At 38.1% G+C, this 21,703-nt stretch overlaps 1 protein-coding gene across 18 annotated transcripts in view; it reads right to left on the reverse strand.

Moving 5' to 3' along the window:
* The window catches only part of ANKS1B (ankyrin repeat and sterile alpha motif domain containing 1B), a 1,079,650-nt gene that overhangs the window by 277,070 nt on the left and 780,877 nt on the right, over nt 1-21,703 (reverse strand). For all 18 annotated transcript variants that reach the window (XR_006709127.1, XR_006709126.1, XM_045464947.1 and 15 more), the window contains exon 17: nt 13,382-13,534. Coding sequence is in view for 16 of the 18 variants with exons in the window: in XM_045464947.1 (XP_045320903.1) it covers nt 13,382-13,534 (153 nt within the window). In the remaining 2 variants the exon portion in view is untranslated. The remainder of the gene's footprint in view (nt 1-13,381; nt 13,535-21,703) is intronic.

The raw sequence follows: 21,703 nt of genomic DNA on the forward strand, positions 1-21,703 counted from the left end.
GGAAAGCATGTTAGAGGATGGGGCACATGGAGAAGAGCCAAGTTGCCCAGTTGTCTTAGCTCACAGATCAGCAGACCAGAGCCAACTGCCAGATGTGAGGGAGCCAACTGAGATCAGAAGAAATTTCTAGCCACGTCCAGCTTAAATCACTGATCCACACACTCGTGAGCTAGACAAATGCTTATTGCTTTAAGCCACTGCATTTTCAGATTGTTGCACAGCATTGTTGTGGCAATGGATAACTGATAATGTGTCCCATAAATCTTGGGAATTTGGAAGCTGCCCCTCCATTTGGCCTCCATGAAACAAAGATTGAATGCTTTCTATTTGCAAAGCATTGTACAAAATGCTCTATTAGGTTATTTTAGTTAATCCTGACAACAATATTACCTAGAAGATAGATAATATTACTCAAATTTTAGTGGCAAGGAAACTTTAGAGGCAAACTTAGGGAAGGTTAAGTGACTTGCCTAATATAGCTAAATGATAGGAAACAAAATGGACAGTTAAACCCTGGAACACTGCTTTTAGAGCCTCTGTGCTTTTACTGTAGATGCTTACTGCTTATGTTACTGGTCCCTCATCTCATCTTTTCTTCTGTCCACCTCCACCTCCTTCAGGAGAAGACCTTGTGTTCCAGTTTGGGATGCGGAGACCATCTTTATGTTTAGCTGCCCTTAATACTACTTTCTAACAGCTAGTGTAAATGGCCATCTTCCCCATTAGTCTGGAAGTTCTTTTGAGGGTGAAGTATATAAAATACTTACTGTATTTCTCCTATAGCTACTGTGAAATAGAATTTTTAAAAAGATAATGATCTTATTTAAGTTTGAGAAAATCTTATTATCTCCCAAAAGCAATTTATACTGAAGTAAGACTCTGAGAATATATATATTTATATGTTAAACACACACACACATTTAAGAATGGCACTGTTATCCCAAATCAATCTAATTGGTGGAATGCACAGCAGAGGTTCCCCCCCCCCCCATTTTGTTGGACAGCTTTAGGCATATGGTGTTTGAATTTGGAGTTTGATGTCTACAAAAATAAAACTCTCCTGTTTCATGTTTTATTATATCAGTATTCTAAACAGGGATTGATATAAAACTGGTATCAAATTTGCAATTAGTTTCTGTATTTAAGAAATTGTTTTATAATTGTCACTAGCAATGTACTTTAGGTATGCTGCCACCAGGTGGCGGAAGAGCGCCAGGCAGGTCTGTACAGTAAGGAATTTACATGTTTTCTGAGGTTCAAGGTAATAGCTTTTTGCTTGAGTTCAAAAATAATTTCAGACCACAGATATTCAACTTAACATAATACATGTCTGTAGCAAAATAGCTAGACTTAAACTCTAAATCAATCTTAAACATCTTTAAAGCAGATATAAATCCCAAGCTACAAATTCACCTACCTAATCTCTCTCCTTTTCAGCATTTTAAATTATTTCCATAATGGGCTGATTCTAACACAAATCTTATATACACACTTTAGTAAAAATGTTAATCTTTATGATTTACTCTGAGTCTTTATTTATTGTCGATCTCTTTCATCATAGCTTATATGTCAGGCTTCAAAATTCTTAATAATTTTCTTTTAACAAAAATACCTCTTTGGCTTCCACTTCCTCTAAGAAGACAGAGGCTCCTCTTTTCAGTATGATCTCAGATCTCCTCCCAAGGAAGACCCAAAGCATTTCTCCATCAGGATAGCACGAAAAGTGTATTTGCATTTTATGGAGGATTTTTTCCTTTTTATTTTCTACACTATAGGAATAATTCATTAGAATTTTTCCCCTCTCAAAGCTCCACAGAGCCAGTTTACTGTATTTACCTATTTAACTGCAACATCAATGAATCTCCTTAGCAACAGGCTAAGTATCTCCAGAGAAGAGTTCTTAAAGAAATAAAAGTCTTCAAACCATATTAGAAATCTAAGCAAAATGCAGAATAAAAAGCTAATGGACTTCATTATAATTAATAATACTGTATATTTACAAGGAGCAATTTCAATGTAAAGAAAGTATCAACTACTTCGAGCAGCAGTCAGAAGTTCCCACTCTATGGGTCATCAAGCAGAAACTTTGGAACAGATTCTAGAAGGTTTAAAATTATGGATGATAAGGTGAGAATGAGTACACCCCTATACTCTGAGCCACTCCCCTGCTCTGCCCTACAGTGTTTTGTTTCAAGAATAAAGAGGACTGAACGGCTGAGAATCAAGGGTCAGTGCTATGTAGTTGGGGGAGAAAACAAAAAGAAACTAGCAATTCTGTACCTCAGGGTGGTCGGAAAAAAAAAAAAGTTGGGGGAAGATCCTCAGCAGCTTTATCCTGAATGTTGCTACACGAGCTGAGAGTCATTCTCCCTGACATTCACCCACTCCTGGAGTGCAGATTTTGAGCAGTGCTAAGCAGTGAGGGTTTGGGTGGGGCTGGTAGGGAAAGATGCTACCTGTTGGGAGGGAGAGACTGAGAGGACAGCACAGCAGAAAGGGGCTGGAGTTGGGAAGAGGGCAAGACAGAGGTTGAGCAGTGATTCTTAGAGACTGGACTTTGCATATTAAACAGGGCTTTCTGGGTTCTAGAAGGTGAGGACTGAGAGTGAGAAGCAAATGGCGACTAAGCTGTGAATGCAAGCTCCAGGAGAGCTGGCCAGCAACCAGCCTAACTCTGGGAGACAGAGCTGAGGAAGAGAGAAAGAGAGAAATTGAGGCAAAAGAAAATAAAATAGAGAGGGAAGAGAAAGGGATGGGTGGTAAAACTCTCATATGATTTTGAGTCTCACAGAAAACCTATGAAGCCAGTGGGCTGTAGACTGTTAATGGAGGCCCAGAGTTGGAAGTGACTTAAGGTCACACACTGAGTGGCAGAGGTAGCACTCCAAGTTGAGTGACCTGATTTCAAGATACAGATGAAAGAAGGGAGGGTGCATTTGAAACACTGACACATGCCACATGTCCTACCTTTACTTTGTAAACAGTAAGTAAATTTTTTACATAACCAGGGCTTAGCTTTTTAAGGGTCAAACCTGAAAAGTTTTAGCCACTATTGAAAAGCATTTCTGAAATGTTTTATATTTGTCCTAACCTTCTTTGAATACTGACTATAATTTACCCTCTGCTTGATATGAGGGATATAATGATGAAAATTGAGTCTATACTTATGTATTTCCAATTGAGAGATACTCCCAGGTTCTAAGGAGACAGGCAGATTTTATTGATGTCACGCCTAATACGTTTGTGACTTGAAATAGCTGTATGGCTGAATCAGCTGACTCAGCTCCTTCCCTTCCAGTCAGTTCTTCTTGAGTGTTGGCTTCTGGCCCCTGCCTACTCTTCTGATCATGTCATTCTCCTGATTAAAATCTTTTTAATGGCTCTCCACTGATTATAGCCATGGTTTTCAACCCAGCAGCACATTAAAATCACCTGGGGAGCTTTTAAAAGACTCCAAGTGCCCAGATGCCATCATCAATGATTTCAATTCAATTGTTTAGCTATGGGCCCTAGTTTATGGGGATTAACCAAAGTAGCATGGATTTGGGCTTCCCGCCAAGATGGAGTAACAGGGGTTGGATTCATCCGCACCCTGCTTTCACCTGAAACAACTAAAAAGCCTGACAATATTTGAAACATTGATTTTGAAGATGTTGGAATGAGGCAATGAAGGGCCTTGATCCCTGAAAGATGAGAAACATAGTGAGACCTACAGTTGCCCCAGTTTACCACCTTGAGAGAATTCCCAGGCGATGATGCAGGAGGAGGAGTCCAGGGAGCCTGGAAGACTCTTTGAATTGAGAGGCTGGAGATGAGGGTCTAGGGAGACTGAAGTGGCTGCTGTGTTTTGGGCAGAGTATTAGAGCAGAGGAAGTACTGACCAGCACATGCATATGAAGGAACTATCTGAGGCCAAATTAACAAAAAACACCTACCTGAAAAGATTAATGGGGATAGTAGACAGAGTTCAAATGGGGTGGGTAATAGTTTGCACTATTCAGACTGGGAAATCTGGAAATTCATAGGACATTGTTAGAATATTCAGAAGCATCTTGTCCCATTAATGGAAGTATTAGCCATGGACTAAATAAATGATGCTCTAGGCTTGCTTGACAAATATTCAAAGCAAGACCTGAAAGGATCAGAGTATATCCATGGAGCTTTTCTATGTCCCAGAACAAAGGTCAAGAATATTTACAAGAGTACAAAAATATCCTACACCCAACAAAGTAAAGTTAACAATGTCTGGCATGCAATAAAAATTATTAGGCACGCCAAAAAATTGAGGAGAAAAATAAGTCAACTAAAACCAATCCCAAACTGATAAGAGATATTGGAGTTAGAAGATGAAGGCATTAAAACAGTTATTGTAACTGCATTCCATATGTTCAATATGTTACAGGAAAGATCGAGCATGTTAAATACACATATGAAAAAAGATAAAAAAGACTCATGTCTAACTTCTGGAGATGAAAACTATAATCACTAAGATAAAAATACACTAGGTGTTAATAATGGCAGATTAGATATTACAAGGAGAAAAGATTAGTGAACTTGAAGTCATATAATAGAAACTATCCAAATGAATCACAGAGAGAAAAAATATTGGAGAAAATGAACAGAGCATTGGTGAGCTGTGGTCCAACTTCGAAGAGCCTAATATACATATGATTGGAGTTTCCAAAGCAGAGGAGAGAGAATGTGGGACAGAAAATAATATTTTAAGAAATAATGACCATGGTGCAGCAACTATGGAAAACAGTATGGATGGTCTACAAAAATTTAAAAATAGAATTACATATGACCCAGCAATCCAACTTCCAGGTGTATATCCAAAAGAATTACAAACAGGATCTCAAGGAGATATTAGCACACTGATGTTCATTGAGACATTATCCATAATATTCAAGAGGTGGAAGAAACTAAATGTCTGCCAACAGATGAATGCATAAAGAAAATGTGGTATATACATGCAATGGAATATTATTCAGCCTTAAAAAGAAGGAAATCCTGTTATATGCCATAACATGGATGAACTTTGAGGGAATTAAGTCACAAAAAGACAAATACTGCATGACTTTACTTATGTGAGGTTATCTGATGTAGTAGTCAAACTCTTAGAAACAGAAAATAGAATAGTGGTTGCAAGGCATGGGGAGAGAAAGAATAGGGGAATTTTTGTTCAATGGATATAGTTTCAGTTTCACGAGATGAAAATTCTAGAGATCTGTTACACAACAATGTGCATAAACCACTGTACTTATACTCAAAAATGGTTAACATGGCAAATTCTATGTGTTTTTGACTACAGCAAAAATGACTGTAGGGATGGTTGCATAACTGTGAATATACTAAAAATGATCGAATTGTACACTATAAATGAGGAAACTGTATGATATGTGGATTACATATCAGTAACGCTGTAAAAAGTTCAGGATATTACACAGTAATGAGAGAGAATAAATAGTCCCACAACTACGTGCCATGTGATATAAACGAAGAAGCTCCATGCGAGAACACACCATAAAAAATGAAGCAAACTGACCTCTGCTGTTAAAAGGAAGGAGGGTAGGGGTGCCTGGGTGGCTCGGTCAGTTAACTGTCAGACTTCAGCTCAGGTCATGATCTCATGGTTTGTGAGTTCGAGCCCCGCATCAGGCTCTGTGCTGATAGGTCAGAGCCTGGAGCCTGCTTTGGATTTTGTGTCTCCCCCTCTCTCTCTGCCCCTCTTCCCTGCTTGCTCTCTATCTCGGTCTCTCAAAAATATATAAAAATGTTAAAAAAATTTTTTTTAAAAGTAAGGAGGGTGGTTGCTTTAGGGGACTGTGGGGAGATTAGTGACTAGAAAGGGCCATGAGGGGCCTTTTGGATGCTGGTAATTTTCAAGTTCTTGTTCTGGGTGCTAGTTACATGTGTGTAAATTTTTGGCAAAAATACAATGACATACAGTATATGGATTTTTGTGTATATGTTATACTTCCATAAAAAACATTTTGAAAACTTGAAGGGAAAAGGAGAAATACAAGAATTTAAGGGGAAACCAAAAAAATTAAAAAGAGAATGACCCCAAAATTTCCAAAGTTAGTGAAAACTATAGATCTCATATCTAAAAGCTCAAAAAAAAAAAAAAACTTTACACACAAGAAACATGAGAAACAGTACATCAAGATATATCATAATCAAATTTTTCAAAACCAGTAATAAAGAGAACACCATTAAGTGCAGTCAGAGGGAAAAAAAGACAAGTTATATACAGAGGAACAGCAACAACAACAAAACCGAAAAAAGAAAGGATAACAGCAGATGTCTCGTCACAAATAATGCAGGAGAGAGGATGGTGGGTCTACATCTCTAAAATACTGTTACTCTAAAATTCTATATTCAGCAAAAACAGTTCTTTAAAATAAAGGCAAAATAAAGTCTTTCTACCAGCAGTCCCACAGAATAAAAAATGTTAAAGGAAGGTGTTCGCGTAGAAGGAGAATGACAGCAGATGGAAATATAGTTATAAAACAAAGGAATGAAGAGCAGGAATGGCTTTGTGGGTGTGTGACCTGTGAGATTACACAAGAGCCTGTTCTTCCAAGGAGTCTGTGCTTGGCTTAATGTTCTGCTGTCATTGTGTTAAAAGTTTCAAATAAGTTTTGAACAACGGGTCCCCTATTTTCATATTTCACAGGACCCCCAAATTATGAAGAATTAATAATGGTCCTAATGAAGAGAATACTTTGCAGCCCATGAGATGAGAGTGGGGGAAAGGCTGGGATGCTGAGCTTGGCTTAGGTCATAGGTTCAGGCGTGGAATGTGGAAGGCTATAGGAAGCTCCTTTGGAGGAAATTAGGAATGTTTTGATTTTAATCAGAAGAGTGAATGAAATCTGGGTGGGGAAAAAACAACAGTTGTCCACTAAAATAACTTTTTTTACAGTAGACATTTCTAGATAGAACATGATTTTCTTTTTTGTACAGAGGTGGTTCATAAATGACTATGATCAGAGGGTTTTAGTTCTTCATGAAATTCATTTGTTTGCTGAGTGCTCTCTTCAGGCCCAAATACTTTGTTTAGTTTCTCTCTCTCTCTCTCTCTCTCTCTCTCTCTCTCTCTTTTACTAATTCTACATCAACACTTCAGTAGTGCCTATTCCATAATATTGACCCCTGAGGCACTGCAAGTTTGTAAATTTACTTTGAATTCAAAACAAAAGCTATATTGCTTCCAGTGAAGTTTTAACATTTAAGTGTGTTCTACTGTAGTATAATTCAATCTGAGTGTAGAGCAAGGCTCTAAAGTTGAAAGCAGCATAATAGGTGCAGATATGCAAAATATGCTGAAAGGTAGTGGAGCCAATAATGCCAGAATAGCGCATCACCACCCCCAGGCCATATATGAAAGGGCTAAAAACCACTGGAACGGGGGTATTTATTTGGGAGACGATTATTCCTCTCATGTAGGGAAGGGAAAAGGGTGTTTTTTCCAAAACTTGAGCCAAATGAGGGAAGCTTCCAGAGAATTCTTAGAAGAGCTTGCAGTTTAGATGCAGGGAGTAAGAGTAATAGAGTTCATGAGCTTTGTCCGATACGGACCTGATAAAGTCTGAAGCTAGCTGTCCTGAAGTCTTGTGAAGAGCAAGCTGTACTATATATGGGTGTAAGTGAAATATTAAATCCACAGAGAATTTGCAAAGTTTGTTCTACACTTGAATACTCATATCCAGTTATTTAGGTTAAAGCCTTTGGCTTTGATTAAAGTTGTTAACATTTGAAGTGTTTAATAATGTAGCCTCCCTGGTGTGGAAATATGAATATTTTTCTCATTGATTAATGTCCTATAGTGAAGACATAACCTTTTACTTAAAATAATTGGTTTGGAAATGGAATTATAACATTTATCTTCCCCTTACATCGCCTTCAATTTATGAATTTGCTGATTATTCTTCTTGGTTGGGAGTATAAGTTACCATTTGCCTTTACCCAATACATGTACACAGACACAAACACACACACTCATACGATGCAAAAAAGACTTTCAAAGAGTAATTTAATTGCAGTTATAGAAATAAGGGTAGGATAGAAAGGAGTGAGAGTTTATAATGCTGATCATGAAATAAAAACATCAAAGTAAGTAATGAGTCTAAATTTGATACTGATGGGACTATATTTCTATAGCATTTAAAACAAATTAAGTCACCAAAGTAAAGATTTAACACAAAATTAGAATATGAAATTTGAAAATTCTTAGTATATCTCCAAGTGATTAGATTATTACGAAATTTCCCTGGAAAAGTAGAAATTAAATCAACAACGCTGCAACAAAAACAAAAACAAAACCCAAAATCAAAAAACTGAACAAACAAAAGTCTGACAGTCCTAAATAAAAGCATGATGAAAGTATAGTTTCAGCAGCTACTACACAAGAAGCAAATGATCTTCTAATCAAGTTACTGCTGTAAAAATAAGTCAAATGATTTTCAAGAGACACATATGGGTATTGCTACCTGAATTATTTTGATTCTACCCAAAGGTATTTAAAACACAACCACTGGGATAAAGGACCTGAATGTGAGACAGGAAACCGTCAAAACCGTAGAGGAGAAAGCAGGAAAAGACCTCTCTGACCTCAGCCTCAGCAATTTCTTACTTGACACATCTCCAAAGGCAAAGGAATTAAAGGCAAAATGAACTATTGGGACCTCATGAAGATAAAAAGCTTCTGCACAGCAAAGGAAACAATCAACAAAACTAAAAGGCAACCAATGGAATGGGAAAAGATATTTGTAAATGACATATCGGACAAAGGGCTAGTATCCAAAATCTATAAAGAGCTCACCAAACTCCACACCTGAAAAACAAATTATCCAGTGAAGAAATGGGCAGAAAACATGAATAGACACTTCTCTAAAGAAGACATCCGGATGGCCAACAGGCACATGAAAAGATGCTCAACGTCACTTCTCATCAGGGAAATGCAAATCAAAACCACACTCAGATATCACCTCACGCCAGTCAGAGTGGCCAAAATGAACAAATCAGGAGACTATAGATGCTGGAGAGGATGTGGAGAAACGGGAACCCTCTTGCACTGTTGGTGGGAATGCAAACTGGTGCAGCCACTCTGGAAAACAGTCTGGAGGTTCCTCAAAAAATTAAAAATAGACCTACCCTGTGACCCAGCAGTAGCACTGCTAGGAATTTACCCAAGGGATACAAGAGTACTGATGCATAGGGGCACTTGTACCCCAATGTTTATAGCAGCACTCTCAACAATAGCCAAATTGTGGAAAGAGCCTAAATGTCCATCAACTGATGAATGGAGAAAGAAATTGTGGTTTATATACACAATGGAGTACTACGTGGCAATGAGAAAGAATGAAATATGGCCCTTTGTAGCAACGTGGATGGAACTGGAGAGTGTGATGCTAAGTGAAATAAGCCATACAGAGAAAGACAGATACCATATGTTTTCACTCTTATGTGGATCCTGAGAAACTTAACAGAAACCCATGGGGAAGGGGAAGGAAAAAAAAAGAGGTTAGAGTGGGAGAGAGCCAAAGCATATGAGACTCTTAAAAACTGAGAACAAACTGAGGGTTGATGGGGGGTGGGAGGGTAGGTGATGGGTATTGAAGAGGGCATCTTTTGGGATGAGCACTGGGTGTTGTATGGAAACCAATTTGACAATAAATTTCATATATTAAAAAAAATAAAAAAAATTAAAAAAAACACAACCACTGTAGTTAGATTTTTAAAGCTATTCTTGTACTTCTGAGCAGAGAATTAAAAATGCTCTAAAGCTGAATTTTATTTATTCATTTTTTTGATGGGTACTTTTATCATTATCAATATTGTAGGGTAACATAAGCATGGGTTAGAATTATTTCCTTAGTAAATAATGATAAAGCCAATGGAAAGAAATGAATTACACGTTCTGCACTTAATAAATTTAATTTTTAATTTTATTTTTTTTTAGAGAGTGAGTGTACACATGAGCAGGGCAGGGGTAGATGATTAGGGAGAGAGAAACTTAAGCAGGCTCCATGCCCATCACAGAGCCCTATGCAGGGCTTGATCTTACAACCCTTGAGATCATGACCTGAGCTGAAATCAAGAGTTGGACACTTAACCTACTGAGGCGCCCCTACACATTAATAAATTGGGCAGTGTTAAAATTTATTTCATCTAACCAAATCTCTTTAGTAGGTACACAGTGGTAAAATAAGTTAATGTTGTTTTTCATAATTGCAATACTTTTTTTTGTTTGGGAAATGGATCAATTTCATAATTATCCATACATATTTCATGGAGGAAATATGTAGTCCTTTTATCTAACCCCCCCACCCCCGCCATGTAGAGTTGTCGAGGTTATCAATAGCAGTAGGAACTGTTGTGTACACTTGGTAATACCTTGTGCAAGGCCTGAGTGACCTTCTAGGTAAAGAAAATTCATGTACTTATGCACTGTTAACAAGTTTTTAGCTCTCTTAACAAGCCTTTGGAGAAGACTATAATTCAAGGTAGAGATTTATCCCACTAGCATCTGCAGAGGGAACAATTTGCCTGACAATTGTCTCCATATATTCATAGAACATGAAAATATCAATACAAAAGTAAAAGTAGTATTAATGATGTTATTAATGATAGTAGCAGACACAGACAAAACAGAGCTATTAATCAAACAGCTTCTGAATAGGAAGCATAGATTAGGTAATAAAAGGAAGAATTATTGGCATCTGCTCAATTCTCTAAGTCTAGACACACATGGGCCTGTAAAACCTTACGTCTTAAAAGTTTCTTTGTGCTTGATTCCCACTACTGAGAATGCTGATATTAAGAAATAGGATTTCCACTACTCTCTCATCCCTATACTTTGGGTGGTGTTGTGACCAAAATCTTCTATAGATTATTCAAAAAACCTTGTTTTTCAAAGGCAATAATGCACTCTGCCAAAAGAAAGATCTTTGGGGTCTTTTTGAAAGATTACAATTTCAAATGTATTTGTAGTTTTCAAATCACAATTTTGTATAGTTTTCATTTTTTCATGGAAATACTTCAAATAAACTTATACTCACTGAGTTACTGTTTTCAAATATCAAGCAAAATACCATGTGGCATTGGAGGCTTAATCGATACGATTCAATGATGCTGAAGGTATTTGTAATTATAGCAGCAGCCAGTCTCCCCTCCCTTTCCTCTCCTCCCCTCCACCAACAGACCTCTGTATCAAAGACAGCCTACCCTTGCACTTTTCTCTTCACTTTATACACAACAATAGTTATTGAAGTCATTTGGTTTCCTTAAAATGAAACACTCATTACAAAGATTCAGGATGTGAATTTCTCTAAAAAGCTGAGCTCTAAATCAAAGTAACTGCACATTCTCTTCAGGCTAGAAAACCACAAATTATGGATACTTAATATAGAATTACTGGGCCCATATATTATATATGTGATTATTTTATATTTGGATGTCTTCCCTCATTATTTGGGATAAATTAAAGTCTTTAATTTGAGACCAAATCTTTGTAAGCCAGAAGGCACACATTGTGACTTTCTTTCATTTGAAAACCCAACAACCCTGAACCATCAAATGAACTACCCTTGTAGCAGTACCAGTGAGCATAAAAATTTTGTTCTCTGATTTCCAAGTCTAAAGGTGCAGACCAATTTTTGTTTATAATAAAAATATCGATGGAATTAAATGACTTGCGTAGCCTCCTCATCAAGGGATGAACTTGCCCATATAGATGTCGTAAACTTTAAATTCTATCAGCTTAAGGAAAATATACCGGGTTGGTGTCAGATGCAGATGCACTCCAGGCCTAAAGAACTGGCCTCAAGAGGTAAGACACAGTGACTATGTTGTCCAATTCTGATACAATGCTTGTGGCAGGCACTTGTCCCCAGATTGAAGTCAGACTGTATTACAGCAAATGTAACCAAAGGGAAAATACTTAAAGACTCTGTATGGGTGGAAAAGGCTATTATTCTGTCCCAGCTTAAGGTTGGCTGGTGTATGGGTGGTGGTGGATCAATCTCTGAGCCCTGACATCAAACCTGGGGCCTCAGAGCACCACTGACCCACAGTCATTGTAGCCATCCTCAAGGGACACAGTGATTGAACAAGGATGCCTAGGCTGCTGGCACTTCCAGCACTGGGAAAAGTGTGGTTCAAGCTCACATCTTAAATGTTAGCCCTGGCATTTGGATTTTGAGAGACTTACCAACCTGCTTCAGTGATCCTTGCTTCAAAGAAGACATTTTATAATAGAGTTCTATTGGAATCCCTTCTTTTCAATGAGGGATTACTGCTAATGCCAGTTAAGTGAGTGACTCATGTGCTATCTAAGTATTTGTTCTTCAGTGGGGAACAACAGTATTCAGAAGACGATATATAGAGATATTTGTCAAGTTGTATCATTACCATTGATTAGAATGTCACTTAATTGGAAACATGTTTGTTTGATCTATGGAAGGTGCCCCTTTAACAAATGGCTAAGAGTAGTCATCAAATGAATATTGGATTCTCAGTGGAGAACTGAAATCTTCTTGATGCAACTAAAATGCAATACAGTTTCTGTTAGTTCCACTGTGTTGCCACACAGACTAAGAACAAAATTAATCAGAGGCTTTTAGTCAGACAATGGGTTTCTTCTGAAATAATGATAGCTTTTGTGAGGGAGTAAGGACAGAAAGCAAAGAGGAGCTGATGGCAAATTGGAAGAAGCAGCCAAGAATTTGTCCATTTAAAGTGATTTTTGGATTAAAGAATAGTTTTTAGTGGATGTTCTAGAAAAGATATTATTTTTAAAACAGACTTTTAAAAGCAAAGAATAATTAGTTACTTAGTTACTACTAATAATGATCATTTAAAATAATTAATGACATGAAACATGTGGAGACTGGACTTTTGGAGAGAAAGTGGTATAAAGAGTAGAAAAAAATCTCTTTTGAACGATTAGGTATTTATATGCTTTATCTTTCAGTTTATGAGTGTTTTTCTTCAGTTTTAGAATATAAAATTTAAATCTAAGAAATTCTCTAAAAGATTAAATGATTTTTCACTGCCTTTAGCAAAGAAATGTTCATGATGCCAAATATAATGTGAAGGCAGGATAATTACATGTTACCTCTTCATTTCTTTCATTCCTTGATGCCATTAGAAATAAAAGAGCAGTAAAAATGAAATGAATAAAGTATCAGCATTAAAACTATTTATGCAGACCTAGTTGATCTCTTTGGGCTTGAATACATTTAAAGCAGAAGGCTATCTGCAAATTCTTGATGGATGTCCAAACAGCAACAAAGAAAGAAAAAATTACCCACCTACAACAGGAATTTCATTTACAAAGGGTGAATGAGAAGGTGTCTTTAAGAGACCAACTTACGTTAATAAGTTCAACCTCCCAGATTTTTTTCAACAGGTCCATCGATGTGTAGCCATTAATTAGAAAGGCTTTGGTGTAGTCACCTAGTTCAATGGAATCCAGCCACTCAGCGACAGAAGTGGGATGATAGCCATCATGGCCAATGGGTCTCATCTGTAATTTAAAAAATCACATTAGGATTAGGTTACTTTGTGTTCTGTCAAACAATGGATTTTGCCACTTGGAAATTCATCTGATGTGAAGCAACAGATCTTTTTGGGTAAGAAAATAAGGAAAACCAAAATACTTTACGCACAATTCTAAATCATTGATAATTTTCACGCTGAATTAGTTTTCAAAACTGCACCCAGAAATTTCTAATGTAGTCGCTATCTCCACTCCCTATTTGAGAAAACAAAATATGTCAAATTTCTGTTATAAACATTATTGACATTCTGTTGGATGGAATTTAAAATCATGTCAGTTGAGCAGTATTAAATTCAATGCTGAAGGCACAAGAAACTGTGCTCCCAAAATGTAGATGATAATTCTCATATGTATAACATCAAAGCATGTGAAAATAATGCATGACTTAAACATCCAAAGGAATTCATGCTTATGCAAGACATGTATTGTAGGTAGTGCAAACACGCTGGAGAAACATACTGCCGTGTGAAGCAGTGAAGAAGAGGCTTTTGGGTGTTTAGAGACCATGTGTTCTGCATAGACTCTACAGTATGTTAGACATGAATAGAGAACTTGCTGGCAGACAGGTTCCTATTTTTTGTCAGCTATATACAGATTTTTTTTTTCTTTAGGAGAACAAAGAAGTGTGACAGCAGCATAATGTTTCTCAGTTTAAATTGGAGTGTGAAAGTAATTTAAGCAAGAGAAACTTCTGGGTTTAAAATTTTGTATGATTATTCTAGTCTTTTAGCTTTTATTTGGAATTTTAGTTGAATTTGTGGTTCTTGGATTTTGAAGTAACTCACTTCTAAGGCTTGGCATTGCTCTGGATGCCATGCGGTGTATCTAATACTTCAGCTATTATGGACAGGTGGTGCTTCAGCAACCGGATGTGATCCTTCAGTGAAATTCATGATGGGAATAGCAAATTCGGCAAAATACATAGATTTTCCTCTCCCTTCAGATTCAAGGAGATAAATATTAATGGAAATCTAGATGATTCTGATTTGTTAGCAGAGAAAAGATTAGTCTGGCTGTCAGGGATTCAGATTTTAATCCTAAACATGGTAGGCTTTCTGTCACTATGCAGCATTCTCATTTTGGAGATTCTTCTCACTCTTCCATTTGTTTTTTTGGATTCAAGGTGTTCATTAGGGATCAACACCTGTGAAAAGGAGGGATGAGAAGCAGAGTTGGGCAGAAGAGGAGACGGATTGTGATGGGTCCTGGCGAAGCCTCTGTGGCAAAGGTCATGTTATTCGAGGTCATGTGCTGGGCAGCCTTTGTGCCCCATCATTCAGCTGGATATGGCTGCCATGGGAGAAGCATGACTCTAGCAAGGCTGCTCTCCATAGCAGAGGCAGACCCTGCAGATGCTGACAGCTGGAGGCTGTCTGCTGACCACTCTCCCTTCTGCTGGGCAAGTCCTTCCTTGATGACAGAGCCTGGAGGAGCATTTCCATGTTTTCCAGAATATTCTGGACCCGGAGTCACCTAAGGTTAACGTTTTGCCACATTTGGTTTCTACCTTTTTCTCTACACCCACTTCCTCATTCACGTGCACACAACACACTTTGTTTTAGGTGAACCATTAGAAAGATGTTTTTTCCCCTAACACTATTTGCAGACATCATGAAACTTCACCCCTTGATGCTTCAGTATGCATCTTCCAAGAATAAGGGCATGCTCCTACATAGCCATAGTAGCATCACACTCAAGAAGTTTATCATTGATAAAGTTATATTATCTAATATACAGTCCATACTTAAATTCCCCACATATATGCCAAATAGAACTTGTAACTTATTTTCCTTCTGGACAAGCTCAATCAAAAGTCAAGGCAATTATATTTTAAGGATTTCTTCTGCCTTTTTCTCTCTTATTCTTCTGGGATTATGTTTACTCCATCATTTTTAAATTACTCTTTCTCCTTTCTTCTTTCCTATCGTTCCCAATCTATTTTCCATTTTGAGGCTTAAATGTCCTCTATTGGGAGTTATGGTGTAACTCATCATTTGCATGACAGTCTGAACTGCATCAGACTTTTTGTATGTCACTTGTACATTGGACTGACCCAGTTTCACTACTCACTGAATGTTTGTTCAGTAACACTTAACACAATGTTTATTATACAGTAGCTACAAATGTAAATGACAACTCAGGGTTTGGAAAATGAAGTTTAGTGGCAGTTGCAAATAACTGAATGTTGTGTATGTGTAAAATTGAAGATTAGGATCCAAAGCAGAGGCACAAAGTATTAAGTACCTCATATTCTATAGAGTTATAAAAATATTGGGCTAGGGATATTCTCCAGTACTTATTAAGAGGTGGTTGATCCGATGCTACTATGCTGATTACTCACTGCAGCTTAGGAAACTCCCTGACTGTCCCAGTTGACAGAAGGAAATAACTGGAGAAAGGGCAAGAAGGAAGGAAGAGAAGCTCATTGGAGTTGAAATTAGCAGCTTGGCAAAGGTCTTACTGTTAGCCATCCAGGATCTGATGACCCCAGTAGTAGATACAGGGGATAAACTTAGGAAGCCTTGAATCAGTCTGGGGTGGAGTCAGATGTCCCATACCAGAGAACTCAGCGCACACACACACACACACACACACCCCACACCACACACACAAACACACACACACACACACACACACACACACACACACAACTCCTTTGAGAGAGCAATTACTTGTCATCTGCTACACAGAGGTTGGTTGATGATCAGAGTTGGCCAAAGAGTGGTGGTGGGGATACCAACTAGACCTCTTCAAAGCAAACCCTATTAGTGTAAAAAAAAGTTTGTTTTCCCCTCCAATCCCTCCTTCTTGTCCCAGTGGCAGCAAATTTAGAATCAGAAAAGAGAGAGGTACCAGTCCCTTGGGGTAAGCCTAAACTTGGGAAGGGGAAGGTCAAAGGGAAAAAAATTAGAGGCTTAAGTGGATTGGAACTGAGTTTTCAATATTTTATATGACTGGAAAGTTACTGGATATGTCTGAATGACATTAAAGATGACAGAGCAGCTGAACTTGGTTGAAGGTAGGATTGAAAAAAAAATAAATCATATCAGTATCTGACTAAACGCAGACTGCTAAGTAATCTGGTTACTCCCGTGAGGCGAGTTCTCCCCGAGCAACCTTAAGGAGGTGAGAGGGAGGAACGTGTTTGGTGGGAGAATGGGAGATGGGAACAAGGTAGAGAGCAAGAGTGAAGAGAACTTGGAGATGGACATGCTGATGTGTACGGGGGCAGCGTTGGTCCAGCCACTGACTTGATAAATATTTAGTCAGTGTCTGTTCTGATGAATGTTGTGGAACAGTACAGAACAAAACAGTCATAGTCTCTCCCTCAGGGAAATTAATAACTCTTAATTAGAAAGTATATAAACAGATGACCAATCAATTATGAAGGCTCTGCATACCTGAATAGAGGAAAGCATTAGAGCCAAATGAAGTTACAAAATTAACTTGACACGTATTTAATGGTATGCAGAGTGGTTACTGTGCTGCACAATAATTTCTTTAGAAGCAATTCTTCCATCTGTTCCTTCATTTCTGTTCCTACTGTCACTACCCTGTTTAGGTTCTTGTTAGTGCTTACAAAAACTAACGCAAGAGCCTTCCACGTGGCCTCCCACTTTTGGTCTAGCTTATATCATGCTGCTGCATCAGTTTTCCAAAAAGCCAGGCTTTTAAGTCAACGCTTGCACAAAAACCTATAGTGGCTCCTTCTCGGTAAAAATGCAAATGTCCTATTCCAGAATTCTAGGACAATTGCGATCAAGTACAAACTTATGTTTTCAAATTAATCCCATACTACTCTGCCATGTGTACCCTAAACAGTATATTAAGTTGCTAGCCATGCCATGAACATGTGCAAGACACTTTTGTATTTTTGCTAATATTATTTTCCATGCTTGGAATGCTTTGGCTTCTATTTCTATAGTGTTTCTTCAGGATTGGTTTCTCTTCTTGAGCTTGAAGATACAAATTTCCAAAAATTTGCAGGATTTCTCACATAGAGGGCCTATAGCTATCACATAACACAAGTCAAAAATGTATCTACTTCAGCTCACAACCGGCCCTCCCTCTCAGTTTCCAATCTCAGTTAGGGGGGAAGTATTACACCATTTCCCAAGTAGATGCTCAGGAGTCATCTTACTTTCCTCTTTCTGTTTTACTATCATATTTAATTAGGCAACAAGTCTCATAAATTTGATTTTAGTTCCCTCCTTCCAAAGTGGACTTTGGAACCTGACAATAATATCTACTTCAAGTGTTGTTGTAAAGGTTATATGATATAGGGCATGGAAATTGCCTATCACAGTACTTTGAATATAATACGTCTTCAATAGCTCAGTTTTCTTTCCTCACCACTGCTCTAAATTAGGTTCGTACTTATTTTTATTTATTTATTTGTGTGTTTTTTTTAGCCTATGCTTTGAAACTGCATAATATTGAATCCTTTGGCTGCTAATCCTTTCAACTTCTAATCAAGGTTCTTCTTTCCTCTGTCATCCCTCTCTTTCCCTCACTTCATTCCTTTCCTATCTTGTTTTAAAAAGGGTTTATGCCTGCTAACCTCTTTATACTCTGCCTTCCCCCAGCAGATAGCTACTTTTCAGAAATGCATCTAACAAGGCCACTCAAGTAGATTGAATTGTTATTTATAATTCCTCACTTTCTTCCTGTATTAGAATTATGCCTCTGTGCCCTTTGCCAAGGCATCTGCATTGTATCCACTGTGATTGGAGTCACTTCTCCATCCACTGATGTTGGCCATGTACTTGCTTGGCTAATGGTACAGGTAGAAGTGTCAGTGTGACAATTCATAGGTAAGGAAGGCTCTGTACTTCTGTGATCTACTCCTCCTTTTGTGTTTTTATGCTTTAGTATAAGAATAACAAGTGGCTGAGCAGTCACATAACTGCTGGTCCCAGGAGAAAGATGAAGACTTGTGGAGCAAACCTAAATGTAACCCAGAGCTTAGAGTCTACCCTGGGTCACTAGAGTTTGGGCAAATCCAGCTGAAGTTAGATGAACTACAGCTGCCCTACAAACTTGTAAGACAAATAAATGTATTTTTTCGTTGCTGTAAAGCTTTGAAATTTTGACATGTAAGGGAAAACTAATACAGTCATTTTTAAATTTCAAAATCCTTGGTATTTATATGAGCCAGGGTTCTCCAAATAGAGCTAATAGGATGTGTATACACACATGCACAAGTTCGAAATCTGGCAAGTCTGAGATGTGCAGGCAGGCTGTCAGACTGGAGACCCGGGAAGAGCTGATGTTGCAGCCCAAGCCTGAAAACAGTCTGGAAGCAGAATTCCCTCTTTTTCTGTGGAAGACCTCAGTCTTGGTTCTTGTAAGGCATTCAGTTGATTGGATGGAGTCCCTCCATATAATGGAGGGCAGTCTGCTTTACTCAGAGCCCACTGATTTAAATGTTTATTTCATCTAACTAATGCTTTCATGGTGACATGTAGGCTGGAATTTGACCAAACATCTGGATATCATGGCCTAGCCAAGAAGACACAAAAAGTGATCCAAATTGTTTAATTTATGAGTCCAAAGGCATCTCCATGAGACTGAGAAAGACCAGGGATGCAGAGCTGAGCTAACATCAACATCCTTCCCAAGCTTTCTGGCTGTCATCTAGTAAACATCTATGTCCTGCAGCTTTACTAATCCAAAACTCAGTAATTCTGGATCTTGGGAGTATGATTTCAGGGGGCATAATCCATTTTATAGCTCACATACCTCTGTACCTTTTCTCAAGCCATTCCCTCTGCCAGGAATACTGTTTCTCCTCTGTTCTCCTGTTGAAATTCTATCCATTCTTAAAAGGTCTTATTTAAATATTGCTTCTTCTGTGAAGGCTTCTCCAATGCTACTCCTACTCCCAAGTCAAAATTAATCATATCTTCCCCAAGATTTTTGCAGTAATTTTCATATAATTCTATTATAGCTAGAGATGTGAGCATCCATCTTCTTCATTAGACTGTCACCCTTTTGAGGAAGAAACGAGGTCTTAGCCATTTTGTCGTCTTTTATGTGCCTAGTGGAGCATCTCATACATATCAGGTATTTGCCAAATGTTTATTTAAATTAAGTGATTTAATGAACACATGAAGATTAAGTGACAAATTAACTTTAGTGGCATGGAATCCACTTGTAAAGGAGATTTGTATTTTGTACTACATATTATGAAAATGAGGGCTATATTTATGCCTAACATTAATGTTGCACAACTACTTAAAATGATTACAAACCAAGACCCAATTACAGGTAATATGCTGTGTTACAAAATGCATTGGGCTTTGTTTCCATAGCCCAGCATCTCAAATCTTCTATTAACAAGCTGTGTAACTGAGGGCAAGTTACCTCACCTCTCCAAGCTTCAGCATTCTCATCCATAAAATGATGGTGTTGGGCAAATGATCTCAAAGTTCCTACATAATTCCTAAATCTTGCAATTCTATATTTTGTAAGTTAATGTCAAATTAGTGTCAGATTTATTTATCCAGTAAAGAAAAAAAGAAGCCCAAAGGCAAAACTAAAAAAAAAAATACAATAAAAAAAGACAACACAGGACATTTAGGCTAAAGATAAGATGGCATCCATACTTGTTTCATGAGTCGCCAGAAGCATCCACAAGGAGCATGTGACTCTTTTTCCAGCAGGAACATGTGGCAGGACAGAGCTAGACAGAGACAGCTCCAGTAGCTGCCAGGCCTGCAGAACTGCTGAATATGAATGGGATCTAGGCACAGTCTGTAATCTGAGAGGCAGAATGGTGGGTAGGCAGTAGGCATTCCTAACAGAGGGTCACAGCAAGGCCATCTGATTCAACACGTTGAATCCCAAAGTGTGGGGAAAATCTAAGCTGGGACAGAAATTGGAGTCAGCAGTGAAAGAAGCTTCCAGGTCACCTTCAATCTAAAAGATAGGTTCCTTGCTCTAGAGTTGCCTTTTTTTTTTTGTCTTCCCATGAGCTGAAACATAAAGTGTCTGTAGCCCAGCTTTGACTATACAGGCAAAGTAATACTCCAGAGTTTGGGAAATGCTTCTCAAACCTTAATGTACAAAAGAATCATGTGGGAAATCTTGTTAACATTCAGGTTCTAATTCAATAGGTTGGATGGAGAATTTGAGATTCTGTATTTCTAACAAGCTTCTAGTAATGCTAATGCTGTCAGTCCGTGGACCATACTTTGAGTAGCAGTGCTTTAGAGGATGACAGAGCAACAGATGGAGGGTCCTGGGTTCTTCAAGAATTGCATAGAGCAGAGCCAACTTGTAAACCTGGACTGCTTACTTCAAGATTGTTACGTGGGAGAAGTAAATGTTCTATTCTTTAAACCACTACATTATGGAGGTTTCTATTCTAGCAGCTTAGCCTTTCCTCTAATACAAACAGAATTGAAAATAAGGGAATTTCATACATAACATTTAAGGAAGCCTATACTTCCATTTGACAGTATGTTGCACTGTCTCTTGTTTTGTGAAGCCATTAATTTTCACATCCGTTGCCATTAAAAGAAACCTCATTTCCTTTTACTGTGTTTGTTGGCATCTTTTTGTCAATCACACTGTCATCCCTTTGTGATAAACTATGCAAGCGATAAGAGGGGGAAGTTGTGGGAAAACCTCAAGTATCTAGCTTTGACACCTTGTATCTGGGTACATGGTGATGTTACTAGCTGAGAAAGAGAAAAAAATAGACTGAGGTGGCATGCATGATTCTGAGATATGAGAAATTATAGATGCTGTGGAATTGTGCTCTAAATTTGGGGGAGAAGTCTGAGGAGACGTAACTTTGGGCCTCATAATAGTATAGGTGGGTGTCTTGGCTCCTCCACTTATTAGCTGTATGACCTTGAGTAAGCTACTCAATCTTCCCCAGCATCCGTTTTCTGATTAGTAATGTGACAGATAAAATTAACATCTACCTCTGGGGGTAGTCATAGGCATTCAGTGAAACAATGCAAGTAGAGTTTAGCACCGTACCTGGCACACAGAAACACTCAATAAATCTTAGTTATTTTTACCATAAGTGGGAGCTGAAATCATGCATGGATGAGACCGCAGAGGGTGTGTAGTGTGAGAAGAGAAGTGGTGTGAGGACAAACCAACACTTGCAAAGTGAAAGAT

The sequence above is a fragment of the Leopardus geoffroyi genome, chromosome B4, assembly GCF_018350155.1.
Source record: "Leopardus geoffroyi isolate Oge1 chromosome B4, O.geoffroyi_Oge1_pat1.0, whole genome shotgun sequence".
NCBI classification, from domain to species: Eukaryota; Metazoa; Chordata; class Mammalia; order Carnivora; family Felidae; genus Leopardus; species Leopardus geoffroyi.